The sequence below is a fragment of the Manis javanica genome, chromosome 2, assembly GCF_040802235.1.
Source record: "Manis javanica isolate MJ-LG chromosome 2, MJ_LKY, whole genome shotgun sequence".
Taxonomy (NCBI): domain Eukaryota; kingdom Metazoa; phylum Chordata; class Mammalia; order Pholidota; family Manidae; genus Manis; species Manis javanica.
The window spans coordinates 190836017-190853273 of NC_133157.1; the positions used below are offsets into that span (position 1 = coordinate 190836017).

At 33.9% G+C, this 17257-nt stretch overlaps 1 protein-coding gene across 3 annotated transcripts in view; it reads right to left on the reverse strand.

Moving 5' to 3' along the window:
• The window catches only part of ANGPT1 (angiopoietin 1), a 452838-nt gene that overhangs the window by 49831 nt on the left and 385750 nt on the right, over positions 1–17257 (reverse strand). For all 3 annotated transcript variants that reach the window (XM_073229962.1, XM_073229961.1, XM_037010915.2), the window contains 2 exons: positions 13591–13718; positions 5603–5704 (listed from right to left, as the gene is read on the reverse strand). In XM_073229962.1, coding sequence (XP_073086063.1) covers positions 5603–5704; positions 13591–13718 — 230 coding nt within the window. The remainder of the gene's footprint in view (positions 1–5602; positions 5705–13590; positions 13719–17257) is intronic.

Consider the following 17257-nt stretch of genomic DNA (forward strand, 5'->3'; position numbering starts at 1 on the left):
CCCATGAATCTGTGAGCTACCTGAAGATAAGCAGGTGCTTTTCTACTCTGTATAAGAAAGGAAACAAACATCATCCAGGATCTTGTCTTAGCCTGAAAATTAATAAGGGGACACTAAGACAATACTTAAAAGGTTTTTGGATGCTAGGAAGTAATATACCTAAAGAAAAATTGAGTGTTGGTTTATACAAATGAGTATTGTCATTTTAATCTAAGATGTAATTACTAAATAAGAAATGAAAACCAGCTGGTTGCTAAACTATTGGGGCCATATCATGACACAAACGAAGTGTAGACTACTTTCTTATTCTTACTTCTGTTTCCTAATGTGTCTCCTTAAACTTTCCCTTGGTTCTATGTCTTTGAATCCCTTTCTCTTTACATCTCATAAGTTTTAAGATCTACAAAAGAGGTAATTTTTGAGATTTTAAATCCATGATAATATATTGATCGTTCTGATAGTTACTTTCAAGTGGGAGTGAATATCTGAAACAGCTGTGGTGCTTTTTACAAATACAGATGACTTGGCTCCCACACGGAGATTCTGACTCAGTATATCTGGGGTGGTTTAAAGATATGTACATTTTAAAGGTCCCTCAGGTGGGTCTGTCATGTACCAAAGGTGGAGAATCATATAATGATGATGTGGGATAGCTACTCTGAGAGCAAGAATGTGTTAACCAGATCAACTACCTTACTGTAACACAGGGAAGAGATGGGGATAAATTTCATCGACTTATTGAGCTCCATATTAGGTGGCAAGTTTTGATTATGCATTATGAGGCTGTCTTTGAAAAAAAAATCATATTCATGTCTGAAATACAGAGATGGCCAATGCAGAAAAAGTACGTTTACCCATTATTGCACACACAACAGCTTACCATAGGGGTAGATTTTGTTCAAATAGCCTGTATGGTCTATAAAAATAAAAGTTTGTACAAAATTCAGTCTTGATGCTGAAAAAGCAGCAAGTCCTTATTGAACAAATAAATAGCAATAAAAATGGAATTTCTTTATAAATAAAATTCAAGGATGCTATGCTATATATCCTTTCAGGAAAAGTACTGTTTAGTTACTTCAATCACAATTACATGAATGCTTTTGATACCATTATTCAGAGAGATTGTTAATCAATTTTATTTCTCCTTTAGCTCTCTAATAAAAGGTAAAGCAGACACTGGAATTTAACCTAATTCTGACCTAGAATTGGCCTGAAAAACCACATTTTGCTAAAAAAGGAAATGTACCCAGAGTAAAGACTAATATTCATTAGGCTTGCCAAAATCTGAAGAAATGTTCAGTTTCAGTTTGTATTTTTCCAAATTAATAAAATAATTTTCTCTGATACTTTGTTTTGTCTAATAATGCTCACAGAAAGTGTTGACTTTTCACACCTGAAACAGAACTGAAACCAGACACAGCCCATGCATCCTGTGGGTTGCATCTCTTTTCATATAAATGATTAAAGAAAATAGATTAAGAAGGCAGATGACTGAGTTATGGTTTTCTAAAGGTGCTTTAATACATAATTCCGTTATGTATCTCCCCTAACTGCTGAGACACTCACCTCAAAAAGATCAAAATGAATTATTTCAACATTTTAAATTTCTTATATATTTTTCTCTTTTTAATGTGAACATGTTAAAATGCAGCTGAAAATGTGCTCTTAATTTCTTTCCAGAAACAAAGAACTCCCATAATGTATGATGCTCCAAATAAAAAATTTGTGTCAATAGGAAGCTGTTTATGGGGGTAATTATTTTCAATACAAAGCCAGGTTGTCTCCAGAGCATTAGTCACTACCTTCCATAAAGCTAGGCCACTAGGGTACTATTTGGAACTCCTAGCATGATTAGGTTTTATTTGCAAAAGTATTGCTGATAAGTGTTATTGCTGGAGGCCACTCAATGTTATCCTCATGGTTTGAAGGGGTTAATAAAGTTCCTAAGTGCCTCATTAAAAAGACCCACTCCAGACTTCCCTTCAGCAAACATCTTTACAAATCCATAAACCAGATTTTGCTGCATCTCCTCACAAGTAAGGTTAAGTTAAAACAAAGCTCAGGTAAAAGACTTTTGTAGGCTCAAAGCCACTGTTAAGTCAGATAAATTGTAAATCTTCCACATTGAGAGAGGTTTATAATTAATAATTAAATGATATACATTTGTAATTTCATGCTTAATAATTTTAACACATTGCTCTGGCAATCTTATGAGGCCAGAGGCAGCTCATACATATCATCTAGTATGAAGGCAAGGAGAAAGGAGGGAGGAATGAAGCTTTAGTTCTACACTCGGTGCCTGAGAAAGAAGTCAAGTGTCTTGTTATACATAATAGTAGATAGTGAAGACTGTGGAGGAATTGGTGCATACCAACAAGTTTTCACAAAGGATGTACACCCCAGCAGCCAGTCCGCTAGAGGGAGTAGAACTGGGTGTGACTGAAACAGAACTGGCATAAGGTGTCTACATCCATCCTCTGTGGTCATGTTATTTTCTCTTTAGGTCAAAGAAAAGCTCTGGAGGAAACAACTGAAACATTTTGTACCATGTGTGTTGATAAAAGTTAACCAAGTTATAACATATGACGAATTTTTTAAATTATAACAAAAAAGTTATCAGACTCATTTTTGCCAAAATGTTTTAAAGTTTTGGAGATTATCTCATTTTCTGACCATGAAGAATTGTCAGTCTACCGATAAATTGCTCTAGTTTGAATAAAACATGATGGTCTTTTCTATTTAAAAAAGGGAGGGGTAAACTTCACAAAAGCTATGATTAAAGAATAATTCAGTCATATTCCAGTAATGAAAAAATGGCTTAAAATACTTGTATATATGTTTAATAAGATAATTATAAGACCTGAATCAATGCCATACTTCATATGTCAGTCTCTCTTACTTACTTTTCCTAGTTTGCCAAGGCAGCAATAATTCGTTATTTTGGAAAGTCATCATGATGAGAACTTTATACTCATTTTTCTATTATTATTAATATTAATAATAATATATTTCAGATTTGCCTGAACCTATATCTATCTATAGTTAGACTCTCAGGTGACTTCTTCACATTCCATTTTACTGGCGAAAATAATCATGAGTTTAGTTAGGCAGTCCACAAAATATTTTTGGCAGAGTTAAGTAAAAAAATTGCAGTCTTTGATGTTTTAATCTTGGATAATAATAGCTACTGTTTACTGAACATTCAGTGTGCCAAGTGCTTTATTTATGCCTAATCCTCACAACATCCCTGCAAGGCAAGTGAGGTATTATCACTGTTGATGTGCCCTTTTAATAAGTGAGAAGTTAAGGGTTTAAATGATCTGCCAAAAATCACTCTGCTTGTAAATGGCAGAGTGAAGACTTGAACTGTTGATATAGACATAATACAAGGTCCTCTTTTAAGAACTTAAATTACATTTTTCCCCAATATGTTCGTAGAATCACACAGGCAAAACTTAGATTTGAACCAACATTCCGTTTCTATATAACAATCCTGAAAGATGGCAATTATCTTCTACTGGGGTGTTTCCACTGAAGAGGGGTCCTCAACCACTTAATAGTCCATTCATGTTGGAAAGAATCATTGAGAGTTTTGTTCATACTTTGTCAAATTTTGCCTCTTTGGAATGTTCCTCATTCATGTGGAGCCTCCCTGTTTAAAGCAGGGATAAAATGCAGATTCTCATTCAGGAGGTTTGGGGTGGGGCTTGAGATTCTGCATTCCTAATTAGCTCCCACACAATGCTAGTGCTGCCGGTCTCTGGTTCACAATTTGGGGAACAGGCTCTATCTAGTACCACATAAACTCCATCCAGTCAATTAAACAGCTAGAGAGGTTTATGCCTTCTTTTTTCTTTTTCTAGTTTAGAGCCCCAACTATTCACCTGCTCTAGATGTGGCTTCCAGATTCCTCCCATCCTGCTTGAACCCACTAGGATAAGTTCACCTCTTGGAAAGCCCAGAACAGAAAGCATATTCCTGATGTAACCAGAACACTGCAGACACCAGTGAGTTCTGCATTTTTTGCGACTAAAAACCATGAATGTAGAGTTAATACATTAATCTTTGTTTTTTAGTAGCCAACAACAAAAATGAGCTTATAGCCAAATAAATCTCTCCATCTTTCAAATACTAGCTTCTTAAGCTAATGTGTCACCTTTATCCTATATTCTCACAGTTAATTTTATATATTTTTGGTCTAGGTGAAAGATTACATTTACTTATGTAGAATTCTACTTGTTGGCTTTAGCCTGCCTTTTGACCTTGAGTTTATGATTTATTAAGACAGCAAGGTTCCAACTTTGTAACTCCAAACTTCATTAACCTACTTTCACAACGTTCAACTGTGCATCTGATAAAAACATTGTAGATACAAGGATACCACTAGAGACCTCCCAACATTTATTAAAATTCTCTGTTTACTGTTGTTTGACCATCTATGAACCTAACTAATGCATAAGTTGTGATGTGAATCAACCACAGTTTTTAAACATTTTCTACAAGAATATCAAGACAACTTAGGCTAGCACAACATTTCTCTTCACCTTTTTCATTACCTTCTAAAAGGGAAATTTGTCAAAAATTATCAAGAAGAATTAATCAGAAAATGTACATATAAAAGATGAGAATTAGCTCATAAGCAGAAATCCTCTTTCATTATTGTGCTCTGACATTCTGCCAGCAGATTTTAATAGTAAATATTGTAGGCACTGACTTTGTGATTATTGGATTATGGATTATTTCAACCAACTATTACATTATCTTGGGAAAGTTGATCCCCGAACTTGCTCATTTTCCTCTTATAATGGAGACAGTATTATCTAATAGTTTTAATATAAAAAATATGTAAGAACTTATGTGTAGGGCTGGCACATATTAAGCACTGATAAAGTGAGCTATGGTGATGGTGATGATGTTGGCTGTTATTTTCGAGACCCCAGTGAGCCATGCCTCACAGTTCATGCCACTGTGTACTCCTCTTACCTTGAATCTAGTCTGGCCCTGTCATCAACATTAACCAAAAGAATGCAGTGGAAGTGACACCATATCATTTCTGGGTCTCATAAACCTTAAAAAATCTGGAAGCTTCTATTTTTGTGCTTTAGAGGTGCCAACTATCACACGTAAGTCTGATGACCATGTATCAAGGTACTGGGGGAAGCCCAACACAGCCACAGGGAGGAGCCCTCAGTCAACAGCCAGCAACAACTTGCCAGCCCGTGAGTGAGGCCACTGGTAGTATCTCTCTGTCCTGCTCTCTGACCTGCAGCCCTGCACACCTCCTCTGTGCTGGCTCATGTGCCCAGCCTGGGACTGAGCTCTAGCTTCCCCCACCTTCATCCAACCAAGAACAAATCCAGACAATACATAACAACTCAACAAATAAATTCAATAATACAATTTTCTTTCTGATGCACATATGGAAATCATTTACTGAAAATGATTTATGAGTGTTTTGTGCTTAATGGAAATAATGTGACCAATGTATCATCTTACTTTTAAAACAACTGAAAAAAACATAAATATACAAGGGTTTATCATAGTGTGGTGAAGATAACCTCATGATAAAACATCAAAAACCACATCAATTCTTCCATCTTACCATTTTATATTCTTTCCAACCTCTTTGGAAATCCAGACTTCCATCTTCACGATGTTGCACAATAGTCCAACCTCCCCCATTAAGGTCCATATTGCAAAATACCTGACAAAGGGAAAATACAGTCAAGTGAAAATTATGTCTGCTTTAAATAAATATGAATCAGTTATGTTTCATAATAAAAAGTGGGTAGACAGACCTATAGATAAAAAGAATAAAAATTACTATGTTGAAAAATGTTAATGTAGACATTTAATTTTACTGGTTATTCTTATACTGAGTTGTTTTTAATTAAATTCCATCAAATGTGCATGAGTTATTCATAAAAATGTAAACCTATCAGTTGAAAGTTATCTCAGTCTCATACTATAAAAAATTGAAAAAAAAATCTTTGTCTTAAGTGGTAATAGGCACTTGTCTGAATTCAATTTTTTAAAATGCAACTCAAGTTTTCAAAATTATGGACTATTTTATTTCCAAAGCTAAGATTCAGAAATATTAAATCAATTGTTAATTGAAATGAAAATATAATAATAATAAAAGATTCGGTAAAAACTCAGCATATGGAGAACACATTATTGCCTGAATTTTCGTCATGAGCAATAAGAGAACAAGACATACTGTATTCCTTCTGACTGCAACAAGCATTTCTTTCCCATGTGGAAAAGTTATCCAAATCTTTCAAAGACTTATGCTTATTTCAATTATTCCAAATACAATAGTATTTATTTAGAAATTGATTCATTTACCCTAGAGTCCACCCAAGGAGAGAAACATATCTGTAATGGGCTTATCTTTAGAGAGCAATCACTATAATTGATGTAGCATGAATGTGGCAGTTTGATTATTCAAGGGCCCAGTTGTGGGAGCACCATTCCCTCAGCAATTAAGTACTAAAGCTTTTGGAGGCTGGCTGAAGGTGCAGGTATGATGCAACAGCAGCAGACAGGCTGTGTGGGCATAGACTAAGCTCCAATTAAAGGTAAAACTTGGAGCGTTTTTTTGAGGCATTGAATTTGGGGCACAAATGGCTAAAGGGTAAGAAAACAATGGGAAGAACTGCTATTGAAAGGACAAATTGTCCATGTACTTCCTCAAACTAAGAGATCCATGCATATTTGTGAGCATACAGAATAGGCAAACTGCTCTCCTGAGGGCCCTCCTTGTAATTTTACAACAGCCACCCATCAGTATGTCTTCATCGTCACTAGGAGTTGACTCACCTCCAAGATTATAAATTTGAAATTCCCCTCCCCATCCCTCTACTATTTTCTTAACCCTACTGTACCTGCTCTTTGTCCTCAGTGTAACTTCTAGCTAGTCATTCATCTTCTTTAATTCTAATTCATTATTTTTCACCTGATATGCATTTTTTTGGGTCTGATGTTGGTGACTTTATGATGAATAAAATATGGATCATATCCTCAAAATGTCTAATAGTGATTGCTCCTGTTGGGTTAAGGAGATGAGTCAACATTTTTCAACTCAAGTGACCTGAAGAATGATAGAGACAGTGACCCAAATGAGAAATTCAAGGAAGAAAGCTAACATATGTGAAAGAAAATGATCATGTTGGACACATAGGGTTTGAGGTAGCATAGTCATCCAAAAGGAGGACCTTATCAATCAGTTATAGATGAACTACTGGAGGCAAGCCAAGGATAAGAATATGGATAAGAGAATAAGAAAGGAATAGCTATTAACTATAGCATGCTCATAAGTGCCAGATAATTTTAATACTTTTTCTAATTTATCTCACAACAACACTATGATAGAAGTATGACTGTCATCTTCATTTTATGGATAAAATGGAAAAACCAAAATTTAGAATATTTTAGTAACTTACCAATGGTGATTATTAATAACAAATACTGGATCCAGGACTTGAAACCCTTGTCTACCTAATTCAAAATTATATTGGGAGTAATCTGTTTAAATGCAGTCGTTGATAGCATGAAGGTGAATGACATAAAGAAGTAAAGAAAAAAGTAGAAAGAGACATGGTGGGGGGGAGGGAAGAGAAATCAAGAATGGACTTTGGTGAACAATGGATGGAGATAAAATACATCAATAACCTCTAGGTAGCAAATAGTGCATTTTATTTGCCAATGTACTTAGTGCCTAGAGCAGTGCCTAACCCATAGCAGGTACTAAATGCCTATGTGTTGAGTAAATAGAGATGTAAGAAGGAAAGATAAAATAGGAAAACTTGATTAACTGAATGCAATGAAAATGGGATAGATTTTGAGTTGGAAAAGTGATCAACTTAATCAAATATTCCAGAGAAATCAAGATGAATAAAGATTAAGAAAACACACACCTAAATTTAAAATAAAGGAGCCATTAGTGACTTTGAGGAGACAGACTGAAGAATTCCTACGATAATAAAATCCAGATGGCATAGTTTAAAGAGGGCATAGGTGGTGATTCTAGACAAGTGGCCAAGGTGGAACTTTAATGGTGAAGTTTAAGTAAGAGTAAGTGAAAATGTCAAGGAAACATTTTTTTGATTAAAACATTAAATTTTACCCTGCCTTGACTGGTTAATCCACAATTTTTTTTTCCAGATTTTTATTTCTTAATGGACACTGCCTGAAAGTTTGCAAAACTGTGTTTGCAAAGCTATAAAGTCCACTTACATACTCAGGGAGAGGAAGAAGTACATTTATAAATACAGTGTAGGTAAAACAATCTTTAGTTTTTTTAGTACTATTGTCTAAGTTATTAAAATTCTATGCACTTAAAGTTTTAAAATCACTCACATATTTTAGGAAAAGACAACTTTCCTTTTAAACAAAGGCATCTAGTAACCTGAAAATGTTCAGATGTGCTGAGAGCACTTCTTAACTAAAGACCCAGAGAAAGTCAGAACTACGTGGGGAGGTAGAAGTTACCCAGGCAGGCTACTGCATTGGAAGCTGAAGTTCAGAATAGTTAAGGGGTTAGACAGATACTCCACAATTCTTACTATGACTTACTAATAGGAGCAATGATAATAGCTGCCATTTGTGGATTATGGGCACAATAGGGCTGAATGGCACATTGGTTAGTGACATGGACTTAGTTGCTAGATTACCTGAATCCCACCTTTGGTCTACCTCTTAGATCTTTTGCTACTATGTCAATGCATACAAAGATTTTAGAGTAGTTTTTGGCACAATAAAGGCTTTGTCATTACTCTTATCTTTTAGATGCTTTTTACATATGAGAAAGGTAATATATATATTATGCATTATATTTTATATGCATAAAATATTTAGTTTACTATTTATATACTATTGTGTATAATTTGTTATTTATTTTATAATGGATAATATAGAATGCATTAAACTAAAATATATAGTAGTTGAAAAAAATGCCCTTATGATTACGATCCTAATGATTATAATGATCAGCTTGTTACCAGTAATATTGGCATCGTTAATCTTTGAGCATGCTTTTAATTATGTATCTGTTTAAGAAGTTGGATTCTCTCTTGCAAAAAAAAAAGGCCGTGTTATTTCTAGTCAGAAGAAAAATAAAGAATTTGTGCTTAATAGATGAAGGAAGTTCAAGAAAATAGGTGGTTGGTTTCAAAAGCTTTGAGACATAAAAGGATTTGAAAAGTTCATCTGCCAATATTGTGTGGTCTTTACTATCTAGCTGTGTTTTTCGTGTAGAAAAGGGCCCTGCTACATTTACTATGCCTGTTGCACTTATTGATCATAAGACTTAGGCTTAAGGCTATCCAAGAAAAGATTGAGCTGGCTCCTTTCCCAGGCAAGGTCAAACTTTCAAGCATTAAATACCTTTTAACATAATATTGAGACCTAAACTCAAATAAAAGGGGAAATTTGATTCACATGGTTCTTATGCTTTTAGCCTCCATACAACTTGGAATAGTTAGGTTTGTGGATGTTAATTATTTTTCCATAACTTTAAATAAAAAAGGCTCAACACGTTTGTTTTGGCTCTCTTCCAAGAATTAGGGAAATTATGAATTAAAAAATAAATTTTTAGTATTTTACAATAGCAGAGATATGATTTAATAGTTTTTTTTTGATGAAACTAAGCTGGCTATAGGTCATTTGGTTTTAGAAACTTACACAATGAAATAAAACATCCTATTTCCTACTACTATTCATTAAAGAAAATTCAGAGAGGGAAATAGCCATAGCCATTAGTAATATAAAAGGAAAAAAGTATATATATATAAATATCTAATTCTCACTTTCTATCTGCTTGTAAAATTAAATGGTCCTAGAAAACCAACTTTGACGACCATATCACATTTGAAAAGACAACACTTTTCTAATTTTTACAGACGTTCCTGGGAAGGAATGATGTCAAAGTTAACTGTATAGCAATTCTGTACACTTGCAACTCCTACTCTGCCAAAAAAGATAATTTTTAAAATAGTTTTTGTCAATTGCCTAAATAGCCCAATTTATTGATTGGTCCACATCCCATATCACACATCCAGATTTTTTGTTTTATTTTTATACAGGTTTGCTTTGAGCTTCCCTTATCCTTACTAGAACCTCTGCATGCATTACAAAGAGCAGAGCCCTTGCTAAGCCTATCCAAGAGTAGTACCAAACTTTACATCTACAAAGCACAACCTACTTGGAAGAGTAAAGGTCTAAAGATGTATTTTCCAAGCTCTTTTTATAGGATTGAGAGAATACTAATGATTAACATTAAAATAGAAAAAAAAAGATTACAGGTTAGAAGAGAGTGGGGTGTCTTACAGTCAGAAAATGAATGTTTTATATAATTTTCTTATTAATAAACTCTGTGTCACATAGATTTATATTAAAAAATTATGAACAGTATAACTTCAATCATCACTAATATAATTAAACCACTCAGTCTGTTAAGATGGTACAGCCTGGACCTGATTCCTTTGTTACAAAGCCTGTGCTCAATATTTACTATGTGGTTTGGGCAAGTTATTTTTCTAAAATAGGTATGATGAGAACACCTATCTCACAGTTATTGAGAAGAGTAAACAGATGAGTTTACATATTTGAAGTGCTTAGGATAGGACCTGACAAACCATAGATGCATTTGAACTATTATGTTAATCAGTTTCTAAATTACATTGGGAAAATTCATACAATATTTTTTCTCACTAATGTAGGGAAGTTAAAAATTTGCTACCTGTGAAAAAGTGCAGGTTTATGAGTCTAAAGTCTCCATAATAAGAAAATACTACTGCTTGTGAGAGGATCCATGATTCCCCTCTGTGGTCTTCCCTCCTCACTGTGCTCTGCTACTATTTTCAATAAAATTAAAATCTTATAATAGTCCTGACCAGATGATGTGTATGTAAACTTCCTCCGTCTTCCCTCTGAAAAGCTATGGGGGCTGTTTCTATAGCGATAAAATTTGCCTCTTACAGGCTTGTACTGTTATTCCTGCTAACCTGCTCAGGCTACTCTTTTTTAGTAGGCCCAAACCTTAGAAGCTTAATCCAGGACATATTTGGTATTTGTGGATTTAATATGTTTAGTTTTCATTTATTCAAGAACCCTGAAGCTCCATAACATAGCTTCGCAACATTTTGCGAAGTTTAAGTTTAAATCATGCTATCCTCATGAAACCAATCCCAGAGCCAGCCTCTGAACTAGTGAATTGGGGTCCTCCAACCCACTCTTTCATGTAAACATGAAAAGCAAATTTATTCAAGATTGTAAGTTAAGATAGGATATTTTTCTCTCACCCTAACACTGCTCCAGTGTTCTGAAAATAGCCTGTGCATCTCAAAATGTTTTGAACTAAATTAGTTCAAAATACTAGTTGTGATCATGCATGAATCAAGGTTCATGGAATGATAAAAACTTTATTTGTACTGTCCTCTGACCCTATCCCAGGCCATGTGAAAGTTCTGTTAATGGAGTGAAAAAGATTCTAAAAGTGTGAATGTTAATCTAAAGACTTTAAAAATGATTTTATTTTTATATTCATATAAATCATCAGGAGTCTAAAAGGAAGAGTCTAAATATTTTTAGTTAACTTCTATATTTATAATCAAGCTATATATCGTGGAACTGATAATAATTTAGGGGTTCTTTCAGGTCGGGGGCAGTACCATAGGTAAATTATAGAGAGTATTTATGTTAGTTCCACTCTTGCCTCCAGAACAGTTTTTAATACTTCACATACTATGTGTACGGATATGAGTATATGGGTGTGTACACATATATCTGTGTGCACATTAATTGAATTTAAGTTTAAGTATGACTTTCAGATGCCAGCAAGCAGAGTAGCAATGCTTCGTATCATATGATCTGAGGGATCCCAAATTCTCCTCCTTACAATAAGTTATCCTCTTCTCTTTACCCTAGACTTGCCATTGTAACCTCAACAGATTTTTTTTCCCCTAAAGCCAAAGAGCACTTGATTCAGTGAAATCCTTAACAGAAGCCCAAAATAGAAGACAAGTAAAACTAGAACTTCTCTAGTCGATGGCCTAGGTAGCAATGTATGGAACTGTGCCTGTTGCCTTTTTTCTTCCCTGTACTTTCTCTCCACTACCCCCATTATAGGACAGCATAGAAGGCCTCTTTTAAGAAGAAAATATTGTCCCAGCAAATGGAAAAAAAAAGTCCTTGAGCTAATCTAAACTACTAATCCTATTGAAATCAGGAGAGAGAGGATGCCGGTAGAGTCCAGATTCTCCTCTTGACAATTACGTGACACCTGGCAAACTGGTCTCCAAGATTCATTTCCCTCATCCATCAGAGGAGACTAACCATCAAAAAGACTAAGTTAGGATTACTTACTATATACTGCATAGAAGTGTTGGTATTCTCATCAGAAGATAATTTATTCTTTCATTCACTTGAGTACATATTTATTGAGAATCGCCATGTGCCAGAAACCATGTTGGGTCTCAGGAAATGAAAGACAAAAAGGCACAATCCTTGTCTTATGGCACTCTGGTAGTGACAAAGTTATGCAAAGTTGCTTGTGGGAATTAGAGAAGGCCTTTCAATACTTCCAAGAGTATTGGGGACATGGAACTGGAAATTTAGGTGGGGCAGAGAGGAGTAAAGTTGTTCCGTCCTTTGAGGGTGGAGCACTACCAGGTCAAACAGTCTCCCTCAGGGGCCTTGGGCATCAAGCTAAAGCTTTTACATGTTGAAGAGCAGGGCTCTGTTTAAGTCTCTCCATACCACCTGCTTCAAACAGACCGTCTCTATCACTATACTACAACTTATCTACAGTATGTTACAATTATCTGCGTAACTGTCTGTCTTCACCACTACAGCAGGATCTATTTGTTTTATATTGTGTCCCTAGCCAGTCACTAACAAATGAATGACATTCACTTAATATGGACTGAATGAAGGAATGGATGGATAACTTAATAAGTAGGGAGAAACAGTATATAAAAGAGATGTGACAGCAGGAAGATACTTTGCTTACTTCAAAGTTTACTTTGGATCCTGTTCAACTCACGATGAATCTTTTCTTCCAACCCAGTCTTTTAGGTAAATATAAAAAAGCAAATCCTTTCAAGATTATGAGTTAAGATAGAATATGTTTCTCTGACTAATAGCAGCAGTGATTTTGCCAATAACTATATGCTGCAGGCTCCCTCTCCATATTATTTAGACTGTAGATGATGAATGCCATCTGGGTCCTTAGGACTTTGGAGGATGGCTCTTAACTCTTCCCCATGTACTTGAAGCACATGTGACTTTGACATGTAATCTAATCTGTATAAGGCAAGCATTTATGAGCAATGGGACATCCCACAAATGAGCAGAGACTAGATAGAAAAACTGTGTGAAAAAGGGATGGAAGGTGCGGTTGTTGGGGGAGATGTGTACAATAGGGAGGGTTTAAATCTTTTATGAACCTGGCAAACAAGAGTACCTTTGGGAGAAAAGAGCCCAGGTATATATATTTTTGGTTTAACAAGCTCACAAATCAATCTGATTATGCAGCAATTCAACTAGGATTCTGCTTTACATCTCATAAACAAACACTTCTGGTTTTACCTTCTTGGGTTCTGGCATATTATTAATATAAATAGTGTAGATTCCACTTTTATTAAAACCAGCTTGGTATACATCTGCACAGTCTCTAAATGGTTTTTCTTCCTCTTTTTTTCCTCCCTTTAGTAAAACTGCAAAAAAAAAAAAAAGGATAGCAATATGTGAATAAGAATATCAGTACCATTAGTACCCAAATATATATAAGTAAGTCTTCATTTCCTTCAAACAAATGTTGATATTGCATTTACTGAAAATCAATCATGAAGATATGACTAGATTTTGAGGTGACTCACAAAATTAAAAAACTAAAGGAAAAATCTGTAGAACAATTTGTGACTGAATATATATTTTGCTTAACTTTTTAAATCATTTTTCTCTATAACTTTTCTAGAATAGTGACTCAAGGGACAAATGACTTGATCTTAAAATACCACCAATTCACAACAATTATGCCATTGTCTTTGCAAAATTTCTAAACTATTCTTACCTACATTTCATAGAAATGCTTAAAAAAGTGCTAAAGCATTTTGGAGGAAGAAGAAATGATGATGACAAAAACATAACAATTAAGTATGCAGGTTAAAAATGCTAAAAATAGGAAGTACTGTTTTTCTCGTGGCTTTAGATTGAAGAGCTCTTAACAGATTATTATTAAAAAAATCAATAAAAACTTCAAAAATCATTAGATTTATAAAGTAGAAAAGAGTCTCTCCCCAATTTAACTACCTAGAAGAAAAAGGAACTGAACTTTGTTTTTTATATAGTGTCAAGTTAAATTATCAAATAAAACATAATTAAAGAACAAAAATGGATAAGATTTTAAATTAGACTACATAGGGGGAAGAGCTCAGGAAAGGCTGGAAGTCAAGTGGAAAAAGAAACTTAACTGAAGATAGTCTCTACTGAGAACTTTATTTTATTCACTGAGCTTCAATCATTATTAAGTTCTTATTAATGAGATCAAAGTACAAAAGTGACTCATACTTAGTAGTCCTTAGCTAAAAGTCTAGGTGGTATATTAATAAAATAACTATGATGCACTATTTCCTAATACATAAATTTTAATAATTGGTTTCATTAATCTTTTTCTAGAAGCTTTTTAAGATTAAGAATATGTATTCATCTTGCCCTTAAAGTCTCATGTTATTTTCTAAATACCTGCTTTCAATCACTCTGAGTCACATGGTCTTTTATAAAAAAAAATATCAAAGGTAGGCTGTGAATTAATGCCTTTAAATTGATTTTAAACGCTCTAACAATCTAAAATACTAGCCTGACTTAAACTTTAGATGCATGATGTTACTAATTTATAGGTAATAAAAGAATAAACAGTCTGATCTTGGTAAAAAACATGACTATCTCAATATAAATATTTCAAATTTCAAAAATATTTGTTTAAAGAACAAAATATTCATGTCAGACATGTTGCCATAACAAAAATAAAGAATTACAACATTTACCAGAATCAGTTTCCTTTATAGCTCATGCCTACACTGTTTTGCCTACTTATATTACATCTGAATAATTACATCTGAACACCTCCATCACAACTGCAATATCAACAAAGAGTAGGTAATCAGAGGACTATGGGTTCATATAATATTGAAGAAGTATAGAACAGAATGTATGCAAATAGCAATTTAAGGATGACTATATAAATGCTTACACAAAAGCTATAGTTAATGGCACTGGGCATGTCAATGGATTGCATAAAGGTATTGTTCTCAAAAAACATCAACACAGTTCACTTGTGCTTGATTATTTTTCTAAAACAAAACTTTCTAATTTCTAAATGCTTGATCTTCTGTTGAAAAGTTGAAAACAACTGAAATTTATGATTCCTTAAGAGGATGAACAACACAGGAAGATGTGGTCAATAGGAATTCAACGGTAAACCCATTTTTCTTTTTTGGGTGGGTGATGGAAAAAGTCATTTATCTAAGGAGAAAATGCTTCTCTTGTTAAATATACCACTTCCTGCTCTCCCTTATTTAGTTATGTAATAAGAATACATTTTCTCCCTAGTTCTCTTCCACCTCCCCTCACCTTTTCTTTTTTTCTTCTGCAATTTACTAGTGAAAATACTGTTGTATGGGAGAGGGAAACTATCATACATTTTCAATAATAAGAGAAAAAAGGAAAAATCTGGATATTATCTTATTTTTCTGGAAACCAGCTGTATAAAATAATCTTAAAACCATGAATATGTCTTGTAAATGCAAAAATGGTTTGAGGATTCTACTATAAAAGATACAATAGTACCATGATTATACTCTGGATTGTTTGTTGTTAAGGCAACATATCAAATATACTTTATTTTCTTGAAATATATATGGTATTTTTGAAAAACTGAAACACATTCTTTCCAGAAGAAACAGTCATTTTTTCTGGAAAGTTTAGCTGGTTGTTTTTAATCACTTATTAATTAGTAAACATTATGTTTGAAAGTTTAATACAGGCTATGTTTTAGAGCATTAAAGCATTTAAAATAAATTTAAAAGTTTCACTCACAGCTTACCTTTCATATTTGTATTACATACTATGATTTGAAGAAGGTCCCTTCTATAAGGGTAGATTGATCTTCAGAATTTTTCTTTCTTTTTTTAATTTACAAAGTGGGCAATTACATGTATTTCTGAGATATATGTATCACATGTATCTATGTGAATTATGTAACAGAGCAGACTGTGCTATCATAAGTACTCAAGAAATGGTAGTTATGATTTTTCTTACAGTAATAATAAAAATGGCAACATTATTTTATTATTCCTTATGGCTAGTAGGCTGTGGAAGACCAATCAGCACAGTTAACGCAGCACTGGATACTGTTGTCTTCCATTCTTAAATCTAAACATTATAACTGGCCAAATGCAGGGCAGTTACAATTGACTGGTTATAATTGGTTTTATACTGAACTGGCCTCTCCTTGGCAAAGTTGGCTAACTGGCTTATTTTATTCATTAACTACATTGGGTCATACCTTTTTTAAGTCTAAAAAAAACCCAGGAAATATAATTTTGATGTATATGTTAGCTTTATGTGAATAGCTAAGATGTAAAGGTTATTTCAAATAGAATGATAAATCATGTATATACTAACATGTAGACTGCAGAGGTTTTAATCTCATAACCTTAATTTGCATGACTAATTATTTTCTTTAAGTACTAGAGAGTTCTGAAATTCCATGTTATGATTAGATACTGTTAAACTGGACATATAGTAAACATTTTAAAACATAGACAATAGTAAAAATTAATTTACTGATAATGCAAGTGTGAGAAATAAGGATAAGTTTTTGTTAGAAGCACTTGAGATTCAGTAAGATGGAAGATAATGCCTAGAGGAATGTATGATCAATAACAAGAGACAGATATGGAAAACATAACAGAAAAGGACAAAAGAAACATCATCTGGACAGAGCTGAGACAAGCAATCTGGAGACCTGACAGAGATGTCTATCAATCTGTCAGTGGTTTATGCTTGAATTCAAAAATTGATTGTTACATCTAAAAATTCCTTCTTTGATCATGTACTCTTTTCTTTTCCTCTCCCATTCTTTAATTCTGAGTTATCTTCCTTTAATTGAGTCTAGATCCCCACCCAATACTATAATTCCCTTTCTGGCCTCCCTTTCTTTTCTTTCTGGCCTCAATCTCAGAGTCAGGCATTA